The sequence below is a fragment of the Quercus suber genome, unplaced genomic scaffold, assembly GCF_002906115.3.
Source record: "Quercus suber isolate HL8 unplaced genomic scaffold, Cork oak 2.0 scaffold_388, whole genome shotgun sequence".
NCBI lineage: Eukaryota > Viridiplantae > Streptophyta > Magnoliopsida > Fagales > Fagaceae > Quercus > Quercus suber.
The window spans coordinates 700,470-718,046 of record NW_027069840.1 but is presented as its reverse complement, the minus strand read 5'-3'; the positions used below and the strand labels follow the sequence as shown (position 1 = coordinate 718,046).

The following is a 17,577-nucleotide window of genomic DNA, read 5'->3' as shown; positions in this document are numbered from 1 at the left end:
GACTACACCTAAAAAAAAAAAATCAATCTGTGTTTTGATTTGATAGTTAAGAGAGATTATCATGCAGTGATGTCGTAAGTTTCAAAATCTATTGTATTTATCAAAAAAATAAAATGCTAAGCTCCAGCACTAAACTCTGCTTCAATGACAACACAGCAATTACAAGCTGACCAGAACAGAGGAATAGCTGGGCCTGTCTGAAGCTTGTAAGTTTTTTTTTTAAGGTGTTTTTGTGCGTATGTGCGTGTGTGATATGAAGTTTGAGCTATAGATTAAGCCAAGATATCCATACAAATAATTATATCGGAAGTTTGAGCTTTTCATATGGTTTTTCAGTTCTAGTTTGGTTTTGGAGTTTAAGCGGCAACTGAAGTTTGATCGTTTGTGGTTTCTTTCAATTCTTTTCTTCATCTTTGAAATGAATTTGAATGGTTTGATATTATAATAAATTATTAGTTATCCTAAAAGCTTAATTTGATAGGAATTGATGAATTTAATCGTTATGCTAACAATCATACAGATTATTTAATTCTTAAGGGCTGAAATTTTGTGCTTTCAGAGTTTGTACTTTGAAGGTTTATGGCGCGTGGACTTCAATTCAAAACGTTAAAACTCCTTGGTCAAAATTCCTGTGAAGTATAGAAAATGCAATAGTAGAAAGAAATCTGTGACATTTGTGGAAAAGAATGGAAAGAGTGGTTCAACCTATCATGGTCTCTAGATAGTCAATTACGGATATAATGGGCTAGAAATGCGCATATTATTTTCTTCCCTCCAAAGGTGGAAGACACTCCAAGCCATTTTTCAAAGTACATTTCATCTTTTCCCCAATTTATTTGATTTCATTGGTATACCTGAACCCATGTGCTGAAAATGATTTAGCAGTTTTGAATTGTCAACGTAGAAACATAAACCAGAACATACAACTTTCTATGGACTCCAATGCTCAGAACTTGTCTGTTTTTATAGTTTTGTTATTACTTACATTATCCATTAATTTAGATGTTGGATTTTATAAATTGGACCTGCTAAAATTCACAGTTGAAAATTGCTATAGGACCATCCAAATGATAATCCGGTCAGTACCATGTATAGGCCACTCTTTTTGAATTTTATACCTCAGTCAAGGTTTACAAAGGCAGAAAAAAAAATCCGCAAAGCAAAGTTACAAAAGACAAACAAAATAATTTCTTCATGATAGCATAACTATTCCTATCCAATAACAGTGAAGAACTAGAAGCCGTTTACGCAAAATTGTAGTAAAATAATCTTATAGAATGACAATTCACATCATCGAAGGCCACTTATGTAGTTTATGGCAGTAATATACTCTTGTATATATATTGCTGAATTAAATTCTGGTGCAAAGTAAGCTTATGTAACCAGCAAGAAGAATGAAGCTGCCACTATATTTAATTTTATGCATTGTATGTTCTACAGAGTTACTAGAAAATTTGGAGATTGCTTAGTCTATGGTTATGCTCTCACTAAGGAATAGCAGTAACTCAAAAGACGACTGTCTGGAATTTAGCATACTGATGGTAATGCAGCGGATGTTTACTGTAAATAGCTAGTTGGTAGAAAACTAAGGATCATATAATACAATTTTGTGTGTTTGGATGAGTTTTGCTGATTGTTTATTTGTTGTAAGCGCCATAGAAGAAGAGGTTTTTTTTTTTGGGGTGTAGGACCCATTAATACCAAAGACGTCACTATATAAGTGTAGTGTAGATTCGAGGTTGGTGTCAAATGTAGTAGAGGCTATTGGTATTGTTCTCTTTTCACTATATATATTGCTTCTTTAGTCTATGTCCAATACATTTTATTGAAAGAAATCTGCTAGAGTTGCTCTTGCGATCACTTAGTGGAGAATTCGAAATGCATATACAATCAATTTTTGATGTATTTATAATGGCCTAATGTAATTGGTACAGAGGTACTCTGTTTCTTTTTTTGATACCATGCACAAATGATCATTCAACACATATATGAACCTTTTTTTTTTTTTGGTAAACATATATGAACCTTTTATTTCTTGAATTCGACAATAAAGATAATGTCACGTCATTTAACATTTTAAATGATGTGTTAAATGATGTCAGTGACGCTAATACAACCTTAGCAACCATAAAATGGATGCATTTCAAAATAGAGATTAATCTTTTGACGTCCCTGTCGGACTCGCCTCATATATTTGGTAATAAGCAGTGCCACTGCCACGAGCCATTTGGCAATACATTTGCCAGTTGACTCGATTACAATTCTTACAGTTTTAAGAAAAAACACACACACACACCAAATTAAAAAAAAAAAAAAAAAAAAAAAAAATCAAATGGTAGGTACTAATCGTCTGGAGCAGATAGTGCAGTAGAACTTCCTCTTGGTTTTATGGCAAATTGGGAAGAAACAAAGGAACATATGGGCATCGTAGTCCCAAGCCAACACTGGTCCTCCACAATATGGGCATGCTGTTCCTGCACCTTGTCTATTGATCACCTTTTCTCGCACATCAAACACTGATAAGAAGCTCATTTTTGTGCTTGGGTCCTCTTAAAAACTATGTATGTATACATATATATATATAACCAGTGTCTTGTAACTGTTTAGAAGCTGCCGTAGGAGGTTCATTTCTTCGAAGGAAGGAAGAAGGTTTCTCGTAAGAGACAGAGAAGGAACGTTTGAAGGAACTAATTAAACATTATTAATGGACAGAAAAAGTAGAGGGGGGTCCACTGCTACAGTGGAAATCCAAACTATAAGGAAACTTCTTCCCCTTGGGCCTTGGCCCCGTCAAACACGCGCAAATCCAGCTGTACAGCGGTCATCGCATCCAATGCATGAGTTACATCGGTTTTCAAGGTTCAATTTCATTGGAGAGGATATAATAGCATTAGCATCTGGGATGCCTTCAAAAAAAAAAAATTTCGATTATGAAACACTATTTTTTTTATTTTACCAATTTATTTTACAATTTACCTTACATTTTAATTTTTATTTATACATACAACCTAGTAAAATAATATAAACTATTTAATAAAATAATAAAAAGTATTATTTTTTCTCTTCACACACAGCCATATATTAATATAATATATATATATATATATTTTTACAACCTATAAACAGTAAGTTGTATATATACAATCTTACTATTCATAGGTTGCAAATTTTTTTAAGTTTAATCCAGATGGAGTTGGTTTTGGGTGACTTAGGTTGTAAAATAGTAATTGGGAGGGTGTTTACACTCCCGTGATAGTGCTATAAAGATATGAGAAAATTATTGTATAGTCTAGGACTATGCCCCTTGCCTCTTAGAGAGGGTTTGACCCTATGGTGAGTGGGACCTACTCTTTTATGAGAGAGAAGAATCATACTCTCGGACTATGCAATAATAGCCTTGTGTGTTTCTCATTTACATGTGCTTGGCAGAGATTAGACAGGATTGTAAAGTGGAAGGATAAAGAGTAAATTACTATTGAATTCTATTATTAAAATCAAAAGAATGAAAAAGTGAGGCTAGTTTTGTACATTTCTTCTCTAGTCCATTTTCTCTACTCAGACTTGAGTCAAAAACTCTATCCAACCATTTTTTTTTTTTTTTTTCTCTTTGTTCATTTTTTTTCATTTTCTATTATCTCACTTTTCACCCCAACGAAATATAGAATAAGAGTAAATATCTCTTTGCACTCCTTACATCCACTATTTTATATCAATAGTCCACATTTTGAAACATGAAAAATGTCAAAAAATTAATGTGAGAGTATCATTGGCCTTGGTTTAATTTGCTGTCTCTATTCTATTCCATTCCTATTTCTTCTAGGATCACACCATTTTTTACAATTTTGGCCATAATTTGATGCGTGATTGATGAATCATTATTTTCACATATACCAACCATTTCTTCTTCTTTTTATTTATTTATTTTTTTCTGACATTTCTTTCTCCTTAAGCTCATCTACAATTCGTTCATTTTCCATGGTCAGCGCCGACAACGAATTGAAAATAATCATTTTTCCTTCTTTGCCGCATCTTTCCCACGGTAATAGCAGTTATCCACTTCCTACCGACACTGACTACCCTGGCTTTGCTTTAATAGAAAAGGAATAGAGTTTGTGTTGGGTCCATATATACCCCATTATCAACAGCATGAAATACAACAATATCTTACTATATTTGAAAGAAACCCATTGATTAACCACAAGATAGAGATACATATACGGGCCTTCTTGCAATGATGATTGACCTTGCATCCATATTGGACATGGTAGAAAATCTGCTAAAGCTTAGTCTTGAGAAGCACAGCGTAGCGGTTTGGTCGGCATGAAGTTCATCGTCCAAATCAAAGACCAGAATCTAATCTCTGTGATTCATTTGTTTTTAAGACAGTGTTGACTGGCGTTTGATGTGATCCTCTGGGAACCATGACAAATGACAAATTTTTATAGAAGGGAAGGACCACTAAGCATTACTGATGTGATCTCCCAGGAGGAGGATAATTCATCAAAATCTTTTGATAGACGAATAACAAGAGGAGAGCCATGTCACCCTTGTGCAGTGATTGATCCTCCCAATCGAGGGTGAAAAATAGCCAAATACTACATTTTGGCAAAATTTGTGGCAAACTAGCACTCTTTCAGAAATATTTAGTAATCTATCACTTTTTTTAGAACTTGAGTTCAAGTGAGTCGCCAGCGTGGCATTGCTGATCTGAAATTTGTGTAATTAAAAAAAAAATAATGTGGTACTCGATATTACTGAAATCAAATATCTCTTTATAATACTCGAGCTTACTGCAGTCGAGTACCTTGTTTTTTTTTTTACTTTTTGTTTTTGTTGGAATGGCATGAATAGTCAAATTTAGTGGCTTGACATTAGCCAACAAACCATTAAATGGCTTGCATGCCCATGTCAGGAAGATGCATGATATTCAAGAAGTTTAATGCGTGAAGAAATGCAAGAGGTTGCATTAAATGTTTTTCATGAATTGTCAATGCAAACCAAATTCATGCTTCTTTTCTTTGGCCATAAATGCTTGCCATTTTCTTGGACTTGACAAGTTTCTTTAATTTGCAAGAGTGATTTCCTACTGGAGATGAAAAAAAAAAAAAAAAAAGGGTACTTGATTGTATGAAGCTCGAGTACTATAAGGAAGTACTTGATTTCAGTAATATTGAGTACCACAATATTTTTTTAATTACACAAATTTCAGGTCTACAATGCCACTTTGGCGACTCACTAGGAACTTGAGTTCATTGAATTTGAGTACTATTTAGAACTCGAGTACTAAAAAAGTGGTGGGTTGCTAAATATTTTTGAAACAGTGCTAGTTTGTGAAATTTTTTGCCAAAACGTGATATTTGGCTCTTTTCGCCCCCAATCGAGTAAATACCTCTACATATTTAAAATTATTGTGTCAAATCCTAACTAGAACAATTATAGACTAATGTTAGGGATGCTATAAATTTTATAAACTAGTGTGGCATCAGTCACGGAAAAGTAATCTAAACTTTTCGATTATTATTTGTTAGAAATACTGGATGAGTGTATTATATTTCTCAAGTAATAAAATATTAATGAGTGCCTTTATATAAGAGGAAGAGTGTGCAGCACAAGTATGTGTACTATACAAGTAGATAAGGTATGCTTAAAGCTCATAGTCTATTACACGTTAACAGCTCCCCTTAAACTCAAGGTGGGTGTGAAACCAACTTGAGGTTGTTAACCAAAGCACGAAGTTATGACTTGGTGAAGATATCTACAAGTTGATCTTTAGAAGAGAATGAGAATAGCTTGAAAGCACCATGGACAAGATGATAACAAATAAAATGACAATCAACCTTGATGTATTTAGCCTGTTCGTGGAAGACATCATTGTGAGCAATATGAATGACATTTTGGTTATCACAATAAAGAGGAGTAGCAAAGGATGTAAACACACCTAAATCTTTAAGAAACCATCGAAGCTAGAGGAGTTCAGATGTTGTTAGGTTCTATAGACTTAGGATTTTTTGTATTTAGAACTCTAATATGTTATGTTGGCAAACCATGATCAAAACAATATGTTTAGTCTTGTTTAGGCTTGCTCAAAGTTGTGTAATTCATGTAAAGTTGGAATCGAGAGACTGCAGATGTATTAGTGCATTTCGGCCTGGCTCAATCGATCGAAGGATAGACTCGATTGATCGAAAGTCGGCCAGATTGCATTTTCTGCAGAATTTCCAACTCAGCCCTACCTCATTAAACGTTTAGGGTTTTATGTTTTTGCCCTAGGTATATAAGGCAAAACCCTAGCCACGTTTTGTGAGTTGCTCCTGTTGTATTGTTGCTCATACTTTTCTGTTTTGTGTAAATCTCTTGTGAGATCTAAAGGAGGTTTCCTTTACACAAAACTTAAGGTTTTCAAGGTAGATATTACTTCAACATCTTGATGATCAACTCGGTTGCTGCCATTGGAGCTTAAAGAATAACAAGCGTGAGTGCTTGTAGCTGATTGGAGAATCCAAGAAAGAAGGAGTCCGTGGATTCGGAGCTTGCACGTGGTCGTATCAGTAAATTCTACTGGTGGGTAGCATTAGGAAGTCAAGCGGGGAGCTTGTAAGTCCTTTTGTATGAACTTCAATTCTTTCATAGTGGATTCAGGTTTACCTTGAGGATAGCTAGGTCAAATCCTCCCCAGGTTTTTACCGTGTGGTTTCCTGGGTCATCATATCTTGTGTTCTTTACTTTTTCCATGCTTTATATATTCTTGATATGATTGTGTGATTGTGATAACCTAGAATTGCATAAATTGACTAAGTTATTCACTTGGCTAATTCTCTAGGTTAATCCAATTGTTGTTTTAAGGGATCTAAAATCTAACAGATGTGGTATCAGCTAGGGCAAGATATTCTGCTTCAATGCTAAAGCGGGCCATTACGATTTGTTTCTTACTTAGCCAAGAAAGCAGAGAAGAACTAACAAGAAAACAACAACTAGTGGTTGACCTTCGACCAGTGGGATCTCTTGCCCAATCAGCCTCAAAGAATGCACGAAGATCAAGAGGAGACTAAGTAGAGTAGAAAAGGCCATGAAAGAGAGTGCCCTTCAGGTATCGAAGAATGCGTAGGACAACAACATAGTGAGTTGATCATGGAGTAAACAAAAACTGACTCACCTAGTGAACAACATAAGAAATGTTTGGATGAGTGACAGTGAGATAAGCTACGCTGCCAACCAAACATTTGTAAAGAGAGGAATTAGACAATGGTTTTCCGTATTAAGTTCATCTAGAGTGTCAACAGTTTTGCTATCAGTGAGTCTAGCTTGAGACAAAAATTCAGAAGCATACTTGGCTTGAGTAATATAAAGTCCATTAGTGGAATGAGTGATTTCAAGACCCAAGAAGTAGCTGAGATGTCTAGGATCATTCATCTCAAATTGTTGACTGAGAAAATCCTTGAATTCTTGAATGCTACTAAGGTCATCACCAGTTATGATCATATCATCCCCTTACAGGAACAACAAAATAGTGTTTTTGACGGTGCGATGAAGAAATAAGGCAGAATCATAAGGACTAGCAATATAACCCAAACGAAAGATAGTAGAGTTGAACTTGGCAAACCAAGCTTGTGGAACTTGTTTACGGCTATAAAGTGCACATCAAATGTGACAAATCTTGTTCGATTCAATTGAGAAACCAAGAGGAGGTTGCATATAAACTTCTTTACTTAAATTCTTATTAAGGAAGACATTTTTGACATCCATCTGAAAAAGATCACATTTACTAGCAACGGTAACAACCAAAAGGGCATGAACAGATGAGATTTGAGCAACTGGAGCAATGATCTCTTCATAATCAATTCCATACTTCTGTGTAAAACATTTTGCAACAAAACGAGCTTTATAGTGCTTAATGGGCCCATCAAAGCGAGTCTTGATGTTGTAGATCTACTTACAACCAACAACAAACTTCCTCTTTCCTAGGGGGGAGAGTCACTAAATCCCAAGTATGGTTTTTAGATAATGCATCATGTTCCTCTTTCGTTGCAATTTTTCATAAAAGGGTCAGTGGATCGGAGGCCTCACGATAAGTGTGAGGCTCGTGCAGTGTAGCAAGGGTAGTGTAACAATGATAGTTAAGTAAATGTGCAGGAATGGATCTTACTCGAGTTAAGTGACGAGGTGGAATGTCTTATGCAAGATCTTCAGATAGAGCAGGAGCAAGGGACCCAGGCTTAAAGTTGGGTAGCTCGTCTTCAACCTGTTTATTAGAAGGTGATCTAGGAGAGGTGTAAAAATATCTGGTGGTTGGATAGGGAAGTCTATAGGAGGATCATGAGCAACTATAGAAGGAATATGTGGCTTGGTTGGAAAAAGTTCTAAGACAGAGCAGGTAGATAGGGAAGCACAAAAGTGAGAGAGCTCAATAAAGGAACGATGTTCCCAAAAGACAATTTTGGGAGATACGAAAATGATGAGAGACAGGATCATAACATTGATACCCCTTTTGAGTTTCGCTATAGCCAAGAAAACTACAAAGCCTAGATTGAGGGTCAAGCTCATTATGCTCATGCGCCTGAAGAAGAATGAAACAAGTAGAACTGAAGGAGCAAAGGTGGTGATAGTTTGGAGGTGACCCAAAAAGACGCTCATATGGAGTTTGGTTTTGGATGACAGTATTGGGAATGCGATTAATAGCTTCGCCCCAAAAAGGAGAAGGAACTTTAGCAAAGAGAAGAAAATCACAAACAATGTCAAGAACATGACAGTTTTTGTTCGGCTCTACCATTTTGCTAAGAGGTACCTGGACAAGTTAGGTGATGAATAGCACCATAAGAATGCAAAATAGCTTGGAAAGCATGTTGAGTGTATTCAATAGCATTATTAGATCAAAAAATCATGTGATTGGAAAATTTAGTTTCAACAATTTTTGTAAAATTAAAATATACTTGTAACAATTCAGAATGATGCTTCATATGTAAAATCCAACTATAGCGAGAATAATCATCAACAAAAAACAATAAAAATATCGAGATCCAACAATATTAGAGACGGAAGAAGGCCCCCAGATATCAGAATGAATTAGTTCAAAGATATAAGTAGACATTAATTCACTAGTATTAAAAGGCAAAGTTGGTTGTTTTCCTAATTGATATGAAACACAATCAAAATTTTCTTTGGACACTGAACTTAACAAACCTCTAGAAGTCAAGTGTTGTGCCTGAAAGGAAGATGCGTGACCAAGTTGGGCATGCTGAAGTACAAGGGATGGTATAAAAGAAATTGCAACAGCTACAGCAGCAACAGCAACAGAAACAGAAGCAATAGGTGGAAGATGAAGATTTTCCACGGGAAACATATGCCTAACTCTAGGATTGGTCCCAAGTTCCTGTCTCGTCCTTGGATCTTATACAGTACACCCAAAATAATCAAAGGTAAAGCAATAACCTAATTCAACTAATTATCCCACAGAAAATAAATTATAAGAAAGGTTAGAAACATTAAAGATCATAGGATTTGAAAGGTTGGAGGTCGAGATAGAACCTATATTATGACCAAACATTGTGGAATCATTTGCTATACGAATATTAAGAGGGTGTGGTGTGATTGCAATAAGCAGAATCCATAAGCCAAGAAGAAGGAGACATACCAGATAAAACTGAGAGAGAAGAAAAAAAAAATGCATTACCAACCTTATGAATGGTATTAGTGATGATGTTTTGTAGGTCGATTGATGAAATGGTGATAGTGGATCCAAAAGATTTGGACTTCATGCAAATGGGAGCCATTGGTTGGATATTCTCAGTGTTAGCAACAGTAGCAACAAAAATAGAAACAACTGATTTGTTATGATGATAGTAAGTCTCAATACTATGACCAAGATGTCTGTAAAAATTGCAAAATCGTTTGTTGGATTGTTGGCTACGATTATTACAATAAGAAGAAGGCATGTCCTTTCTCTTCATTTAAAAGAAACATATGCAAAAATAGACTGCAAAAATGAAATCTACACAAAAACTAGGTAAGAAGCACCTAGACCACAAAAAGTCAACTTTGGTAGAAAAGTCAACGATCAGTCAAGTCAATGGCGATTGGTCAACGTTGATGTATGCTAGATGACGTCATCAAGGCCTGGAAATGATGTCAGGATGACTTGAGCAGAAACTTGGAAGATGACGTCAACTAGGGCTGATGTGGCATTGATGATGTCTTGGATGACATCAACAGGGACCAGGTGTAGGCATGTGTGGCGCGTGAAGTGCATGATTTTGATGCAGAATCTTTGGGCAGTGCGTGAGGGCGCGTGAAGGCTTTGATGGCGGTAGGATTTCCATGGTTTAATAGATTGGTGGAACTTGATCATAATGGTACTTGCAAAAGTGCAATCGAAGCAAGATTCACGGCGATGATGATTTTGGCAGTGGTCTTTGCGATATGAGACTCCTCAACAACAATGGCTACAAGTCTAGAACCAGAGACGAATACCGAGAGGCTTTGGAGGTTCAACAGCGAATGGTTGCAGTGACGGTTGGGATGGCGGAAGCGATTGTGAGTATAAAGTAACATCAAATAGAGATAAGACTGCTAAGAAAAGGTCAGAGTAGTGACTCTAATACCATGTTAAAAATACTGAATGAGTGTATTGTATTTCTTTAGTAATAAAATATACATGAATGTCTTTACATAAGAGACAGGGTGTGTAGTACAAATATGTGTGCTATACAAGTAAATAAGATTGGCCTAAAGCCCATAGTCTATTACAAGTTAACATTATTATTTTTGAAATGCACTAAAGTGATGTTAGAAATATTACAAATATATTAATAGAACTCATCTAAATGTACGATTCTAGAAGACAGAGAAATCGACAGCCTTGAAGAAAAAACGAGTTGTATCCCATGAACGAAACAACTCGTCGTTTTGTTTTTAATAAACAAAGTTTACCCCACATGTTCTTTGTTCCACTGATGTAAACATCTTAGTGAGTAAAAGACTTCAGAATAAAAAGTTGATGAACCCTGCTGCATTTGACAACTGAGAAGAAAGAATATATATATATATATATATATAGAGAGAGAGAGAGAGAGAGAGAGAGAGAGAGAGAGAAAAGAAAGAATTGTTAGGCCATAAAGGATTCAAAAGAAAACTACGGAAAACGTGTGGATTTGTGTTGAACAAAAGGGGAATTTTCCATACCAAAAACTCGTAACTTAGTGGAACTCACTAAGATAATCAGGTTTCAATATATTCCTCCCTCTTTCTCAATACTAAAAAAAAAAAAAAATCCAGAATGCATTAGCGAGACAACTGTTGATCCTTTCCACGTATGAAATTGGTTTATTCGACAGTTAGTTCAAGTCCAACTATATCTTCTCACAGCAAACACAAGATATTTCATAATTTTTTCCCATAATTTGTTGAGATAGTATATAATAATAAGTACAATTTTACTTTCTCATGATACTGCTATGAACATCATTAGTAAGTTGCTTATGCAATACATGAATAATGTTGTAATATTTTATATAAGATAGTTTTAAAAAATATTGTAAAAATATTATAGCATAATTGTTATAGAATTTTGTTAATAATGAGTTCATCATAATAAGCAACAATTATAAATTACACACATATCTATTATAGAATACAAGTTAATATAAAATGCGTCTTTCTTTTTTTCCTTAATTCTAAAACAAATGCTAAAACTTCCAAAAGACAAATAAATAAATAAAGAATTAGAAGATTAAGAGCTTACAAATTATAAAAAGAAAAAGACTTTGACTACACAATAGAGAGATATAAAAGAAAGATACCTCAAAAGAATAAATCCATAGCAATAGTTTTTGAAATCTGCCAAACAGTTTCAGATAGTGCAAAAAATTAATCCAAAAATTCATATGTTAAAACTTCCAAAAATTAAAGAATAGATTCAAAGTTAAGAAATTATTGAAACATAACAAAAAAATATATATGATTACATAATAGAAAATGGGTTACCCTCAAAAACTATAGCAATAGTGGAGCTATTGTTAGTGTGGCTCACACATGGGTGGCCAGGTAATAGTGATAGAGAAGATGTTGCGATTGTTAGTGTAGGGTTTTTTGATTTTTGGGCTTCACGTTTGTTGTTGAGTTTCATGTTAATTCAAAGACTTTTGGTTTGCTTAAGGTTTTTGAGTTTCATGATTTTGTCATATGGTTGTAGGGTTTTTTAAAATTAATTAAATTTAGAATTTTATTAGGTTTGTTTTTGGGATGAAAAAGAGTTTTTTAAATTATTTTTTTAATATTGTTGATGTGGAAAATTGTAAGAGCTTCAAGTCCTATGTGGCAAACTTTGAGAAAGAAATATATATATATATATATATATTTTAAAGTCAAAGTCTTCAATTTTATAGTATATATAAATTAATCAAAACTTGCTATCTCAACTGTATTGCTGTGTAAAGCACAGCAAAACTTGATTCACCAAAAAAAAAAAAAAGCATTACAAAACTTGTTTTGTCATTAGACTACTTATGATCTTCTAATGTTAAGAATACAATATTTTTTCACAGCTTATTAAGCTCTCAAATTATGAATAGAGCAACTTTATTTTCACGTCTACATCATGTCAACTATTTTTTTATTATGTATCAATCACAAGTTGACACTTAAATACGTAAAATTTGGTGTAAGTTTGGGTGTATCCCTAGAGTTTGCTTGGAAAATTTTTATCCTTGAATTTATTGCTACATGTTATATGTGAAAGAACCACAACACCGTCATTTTATGATGTCATCAAACCCAAATGGGTAGATTTTGTTTTTCCAATCTTTCACGAAAGAGTGGTTTGTGGGTTAGATATTATAAGAACCACAATACATTTTACAATACATTTTATATATGACCTCTTCAAAACCCAAAAAATAGACTCACAAAAGCGTGGTTGTGTGCCATTTTTTTTTTTACAAGATAGAAATTCTACTATAGTCCAATTTAAGTATATATGTGTATTCTTAGTAAAAAAAAAAAAAGGGTGTATATGTGTATGAAACTCTTTCCTGGAAACTTAAATCCTGACCATTGCCCTCCACACCTCACAATCATTTATACTTGTGGAGTGTGTGAGTCATTGTTAATCATAAGGAGTCATTGTTATGGCTTTATTAAGGGGGGGTGGGGACATTGTTATGGCTTTAATGTTATAGATTAAAAAATTTATAACTTTTTTTAATAATTTGTTGAAGCGGTAAGTTATGATTGATATAATATCATTTTTATATGAGTTTATTATGATTTTAATTTTTTGTACATCAATCAAAGTACGACATTGATTACCATAATTTTTTAGTGAAGTATGTATTGTACATTTGTGTTAAAATTCTTTTTTTTCTCTCTTATGTGTGTGTTTGTTTAAAAAAAATAAAATAATAGAACACTGATTAAAAAATAGTAAATATGTAATGATGAATTGCAATGAACATTAAAAAAAAAAAAAAAAATTGTCAATGTTTATTGGTTTGTACACATAAAATATTTAATCTTTTTCTTAGGCCTTGCCGACAATTGTCATTGCTACTTCTGATGTGAACCCTCTTAATTGTCTTCTTTTTATATTTAAAATCAGCAAATTAATAATTTTTATTGTTGAACTTGTTATTTTTTTTATTTTTCTAAATTTTAGATCAAATTGATTTGTTAGATTTTTTTTTATCTTTTAGTTTTAAACAAGTTAAGATAAAGCTCCAAGTCAGAGTTTCATTTGAACCCCCTTAGAGACAATGTGGTGCCGCCGTCTGACCAGGGTGAAGGGAGAGCCTCGCTTTGTTTGACTTCATTAGACCATGACTTTCTTTTCCGCAATCTCATGGTTATTTTCCCATGAGAACTTTGGATTTTGCTTTGGGACATTTGGCGTAGTTTCATCCTTCTTCAGACTTGGGACCCACCTTTGTCCTTTTTTAACTTTATTCTTCTAAAGTTCCGTGTAAAATTGTCGGAAAGATTCATCTGGTTTGAATACACGTCTCTTGTTCGTGAAGAATACGGCAAAGGTTATTATTTTTTTTTTTTTAAAGGTTCCGTTTTGTACATGTGTTAAATACGTATTTTTAATTTTTAAATAATATTTTATATATTTTTATATATTTTTTTACCCACATGTATTTTAAAAAAAATTAAAAATATGTGTTCAAACATACGTACCAAAAGGCCTTCAAGTTTTTAAGGGTCTATTTAGATATCGCTTATTGTTGAAAATAGAAAACAAAAAATACTGTAGTAAAATAAATTTTAAATGTGTGAATAGTATTGTGAGACCCAATTTTGAAGAAATATTTGATGAACTAGACAACTTGTGGGTCTCGTAAACAGTGCACGAGACTCACTGTGGCAATGCAAACGCGCTGAAAATTGATTTCAGTGCAATCCAAACAGAGGCTAAGAGTATTTACATCAGTTTCGTGTATAATAGAAAAAAGATGTAGAATTTACAAAGTTTTACCTAGAAATAACCCACATCAATCTATGTGTAATTGTATAAATTTATAAATTTGCTACCGTAACCGTGTAAATTTACACTGATACTATTCATTTTGTATTTAGTTGTTTATTTCTTTACATATCTCAAAGATGAATGAAAAGAGATGTGGATGATGGTTGTTACCTGTAAAAAAAGAGAAACAATATTTTAATAAATTGTATTGTAAAATAGATAAGTTAATGTGAGGTATTTTAAAAAATGAGTTAGTAAAATAGAAAAAAGTTGGTTATTATGCTAATATAGACAAAATTTTTTGTATGAGCTAATGGGAATGCTTTAAGGTCACAAAGAGTTTATCCTTTTTTTTTTTTTTTTTTTTTTGTTTTTAACATTTTGGTATAATTCATTGGCCTTCTTTCCCTCCCTTTTCTTTTTTTAATTTTATTTTTTAGGACGTTTTTTTCCCTTTTTTTTTTTTTTGGTTATATTTTAGAAGTTTGTTTTCTTTATTTTTTGGCTATAATTTGGAGTTTAATTTATTCATTTTATTTAAAATAATTTACCTTTCTTATTTTTTTGGAGAATTAAAGAACTAATCTAATTGAATGAATTTTGGGGGTTTTAAGCGATTGGCTAACTCGGCAAGGGCAAGAGCTGGTACTGCGTCTCCAAATTGTATAGGGTCTAGTGCACCGATACACGAAAGCTTAACCAAAATTACAGGGCAAATTGAATACATTCAAGTCTATAGGTTGTACATCCTTCATTTAGAGGTATAATATGCTGAGTCTATGGAATAATATTTTCTCTTTAACATGTTTGTACGAAAGAATAAGAAAATTTAACCAGATTATTACTCTTACTGGGTAAATGCTTTATTATTATTATTATTATTTTGACAAACTACACACGCAATTATAGTGAATTTTTTTATTTTTTTTTTGAGAAACAGCACTGAGATGCATTAAATTACGAAATACCAGCTAAATCAGCGTGGTATGAAGACAATACATCGGATGGAACATCTTCCATCCATATTACACAATTTGTAAATTTCCTCGCTAACTTAGCCAAATTGTGTGCAACTGTGTTGCCCTCTCTCTTAGTGTGAGAGTAGGACAATTTTAAAAAACCAGCAGATAACGTTAAAGAGTCATGCAACAGTAAACCAAACGGAGCTAGACCAGTATTCTTTGATCTCAGAGCCGACAACACTACCTGAGAGTCTCCCTCTAGTACGGCCTCTGTTATACCCAACTCTCTAGCAAACTCAAGGGCTTTGCTAGCAGCCATAGCTTCAATCTCTACCGGCTAGAGCTGTTGAGGGATTCGAGTGGCCATGGATGCAATAACGAGACCCTTCCTGTCGCGAATGATAACACCCAGACCAGAGCTCTTCTCCTCAGCGAAGATGGCACCATCGAAATTAATTTTCAGCATTTCGTGGACTTGAGGTTTCCACCATGTTCTTCTTACCAGTCTACTCGGAGATGGTGCAATTTTCAGCGCCTTGAATTCTGCCCAGCTATCGTGAGCCCACTGCGAAATGAAATTTAAGGGTCGATGGGCTGACTGAGACCGTGACTGGTTTCTCTGATGCCAAATGGACCAAACGGTGAATGCGAACAGAGCTGGGTTCCTTTGATGATCGAAAATCCAAGCCATGAGTTCACTGAAACTTGAAAAGCATTGAAGGTTCCGAAAATTCCATGAGTTATTCACACCCCAAACATTGTCCAACAATTTACAGCTCCACACCGCGTGCAAAGTGTCTTCATTTTCTGCCTTGCAACGATCACAGCACTGCTCTGAAATAATTCTCCTCCGGAATAGATTGCACTTCGAAGGAAGGGAGTTATGGCAAGCCCTCCATATTACATTTCTTACTTTATTTGGGCAATTAAGGGCCCAAATCTTCTTCCAAAGCCCTATCTCATGATCTTGCTGCACAGCCACCTGATGACCAACTTCATCATCCTTCAAGAACCGGTATCCTGCCTTGCAACTATACCTCCTATCCTTCTTCAGTGGCCAAAATAAAGAGTCTTTCGTATCTTTTCTAGCTAGCGGAATATTCTTTATTTCTTCAGCTTCTTGTGGAGCAAAAATTCCATCTATCATCGCAACGTTCCACATTCTAGTTCCCTCATCAATTAAGCAATCCACTGTGGCTTCTTCCATTGTTTCCACCATTGGGGAGAGCACCTTAGTTGGGTGTTTTTGGGGCAGCCAGTGGTGTTGCCAGATTTTTATGGATTTTCCATTTCCTACCCTCCAGCAAGCACCATCTAGGATAACATCTCGACCATGTAGTATACTCTTCCAAGCATAGGACCTCGAAGTTATTTCCTTAGCTTCTAAAAGAGAATGATTAGGGAAGAACTTCGCCTTGAAAACTTTGTAGAAGAGAGTTTCCTTGTTGTGCAAAAGCCGCCATGCTTGTTTTGCCAAAAGGGCGTCATTAAAATGAGTCAAGTCACGAAAACCCATACCAACCGCCATTTTGGATTTAGTCAATTCACTCCACCGGATCCAATGAATTTTCCTTCTATTCCCCCTTTGCCCCCACCAAAACTTCCTTATCATTATTTCAATGTCATCACAAAGCCCTAATGGCAATTTGAGGCATCCCATCGCATAAGTAGGGATGGCTTGGATCACGGATTTGACTAAAACCTCTCTCCCGGCTTGTTTTTATAGGAAAATGCCATTTGAGTTAAGAGTATCGAGTTCATCTGTTGTATGCAACAGTAACTAAATATTTTCAGTTGAACTAGAGAGCTCATTAGCAAGTTACATTTTGCAGTTCATTGCTATCAATGTATAACTCAAGATGCTATCTTTTATAATTTTTAGGAAAAGAAATCAGCATATACAAAATAATTTGTAGGAAGATATACAGAAAATCCGAACTAGTCAGCTTTTTTATTGTTAAATAAATTGGAGAAGATAGAAATAGTGAAAGCGGAAGTAGAAGCATATCATGGTTCAGTCTTAATGACCTACGTTCATTGATATATAAGTGAAGTACAAATCATATATATGTTACAATTATTCAAATGTGAGTATTTATAGTAGCTTAAATCTTAATTAAACAAATCACATGTTAACTATGGTTAATATGGGTTTCAGTT

The 17,577-nt window shown here is 34.3% G+C and overlaps 1 protein-coding gene across 1 annotated transcript; it reads right to left on the bottom strand.

Annotated features, from left to right (window-relative positions):
* Positions 1 to 15,754: 15,754 nt before the first annotated feature.
* Positions 15,755 to 16,945, bottom strand: LOC112041158 (uncharacterized). The gene has a single exon (XM_024074059.1). The coding sequence runs from the start codon at positions 16,943 to 16,945 to the stop codon at positions 15,755 to 15,757; it is 1,191 nt and encodes a 396-aa protein (XP_023929827.1).
* Between the last annotated feature and the right edge of the window lie 632 nt (positions 16,946 to 17,577).

Excerpts from the sequence above, each read along its gene's own strand:
- LOC112041158 (XM_024074059.1), bottom strand. The coding sequence starts at position 16,945 with ATGGCGGTTGGTATGGGTTTTCGTGACTTGACTCATTTTAATGACGCC.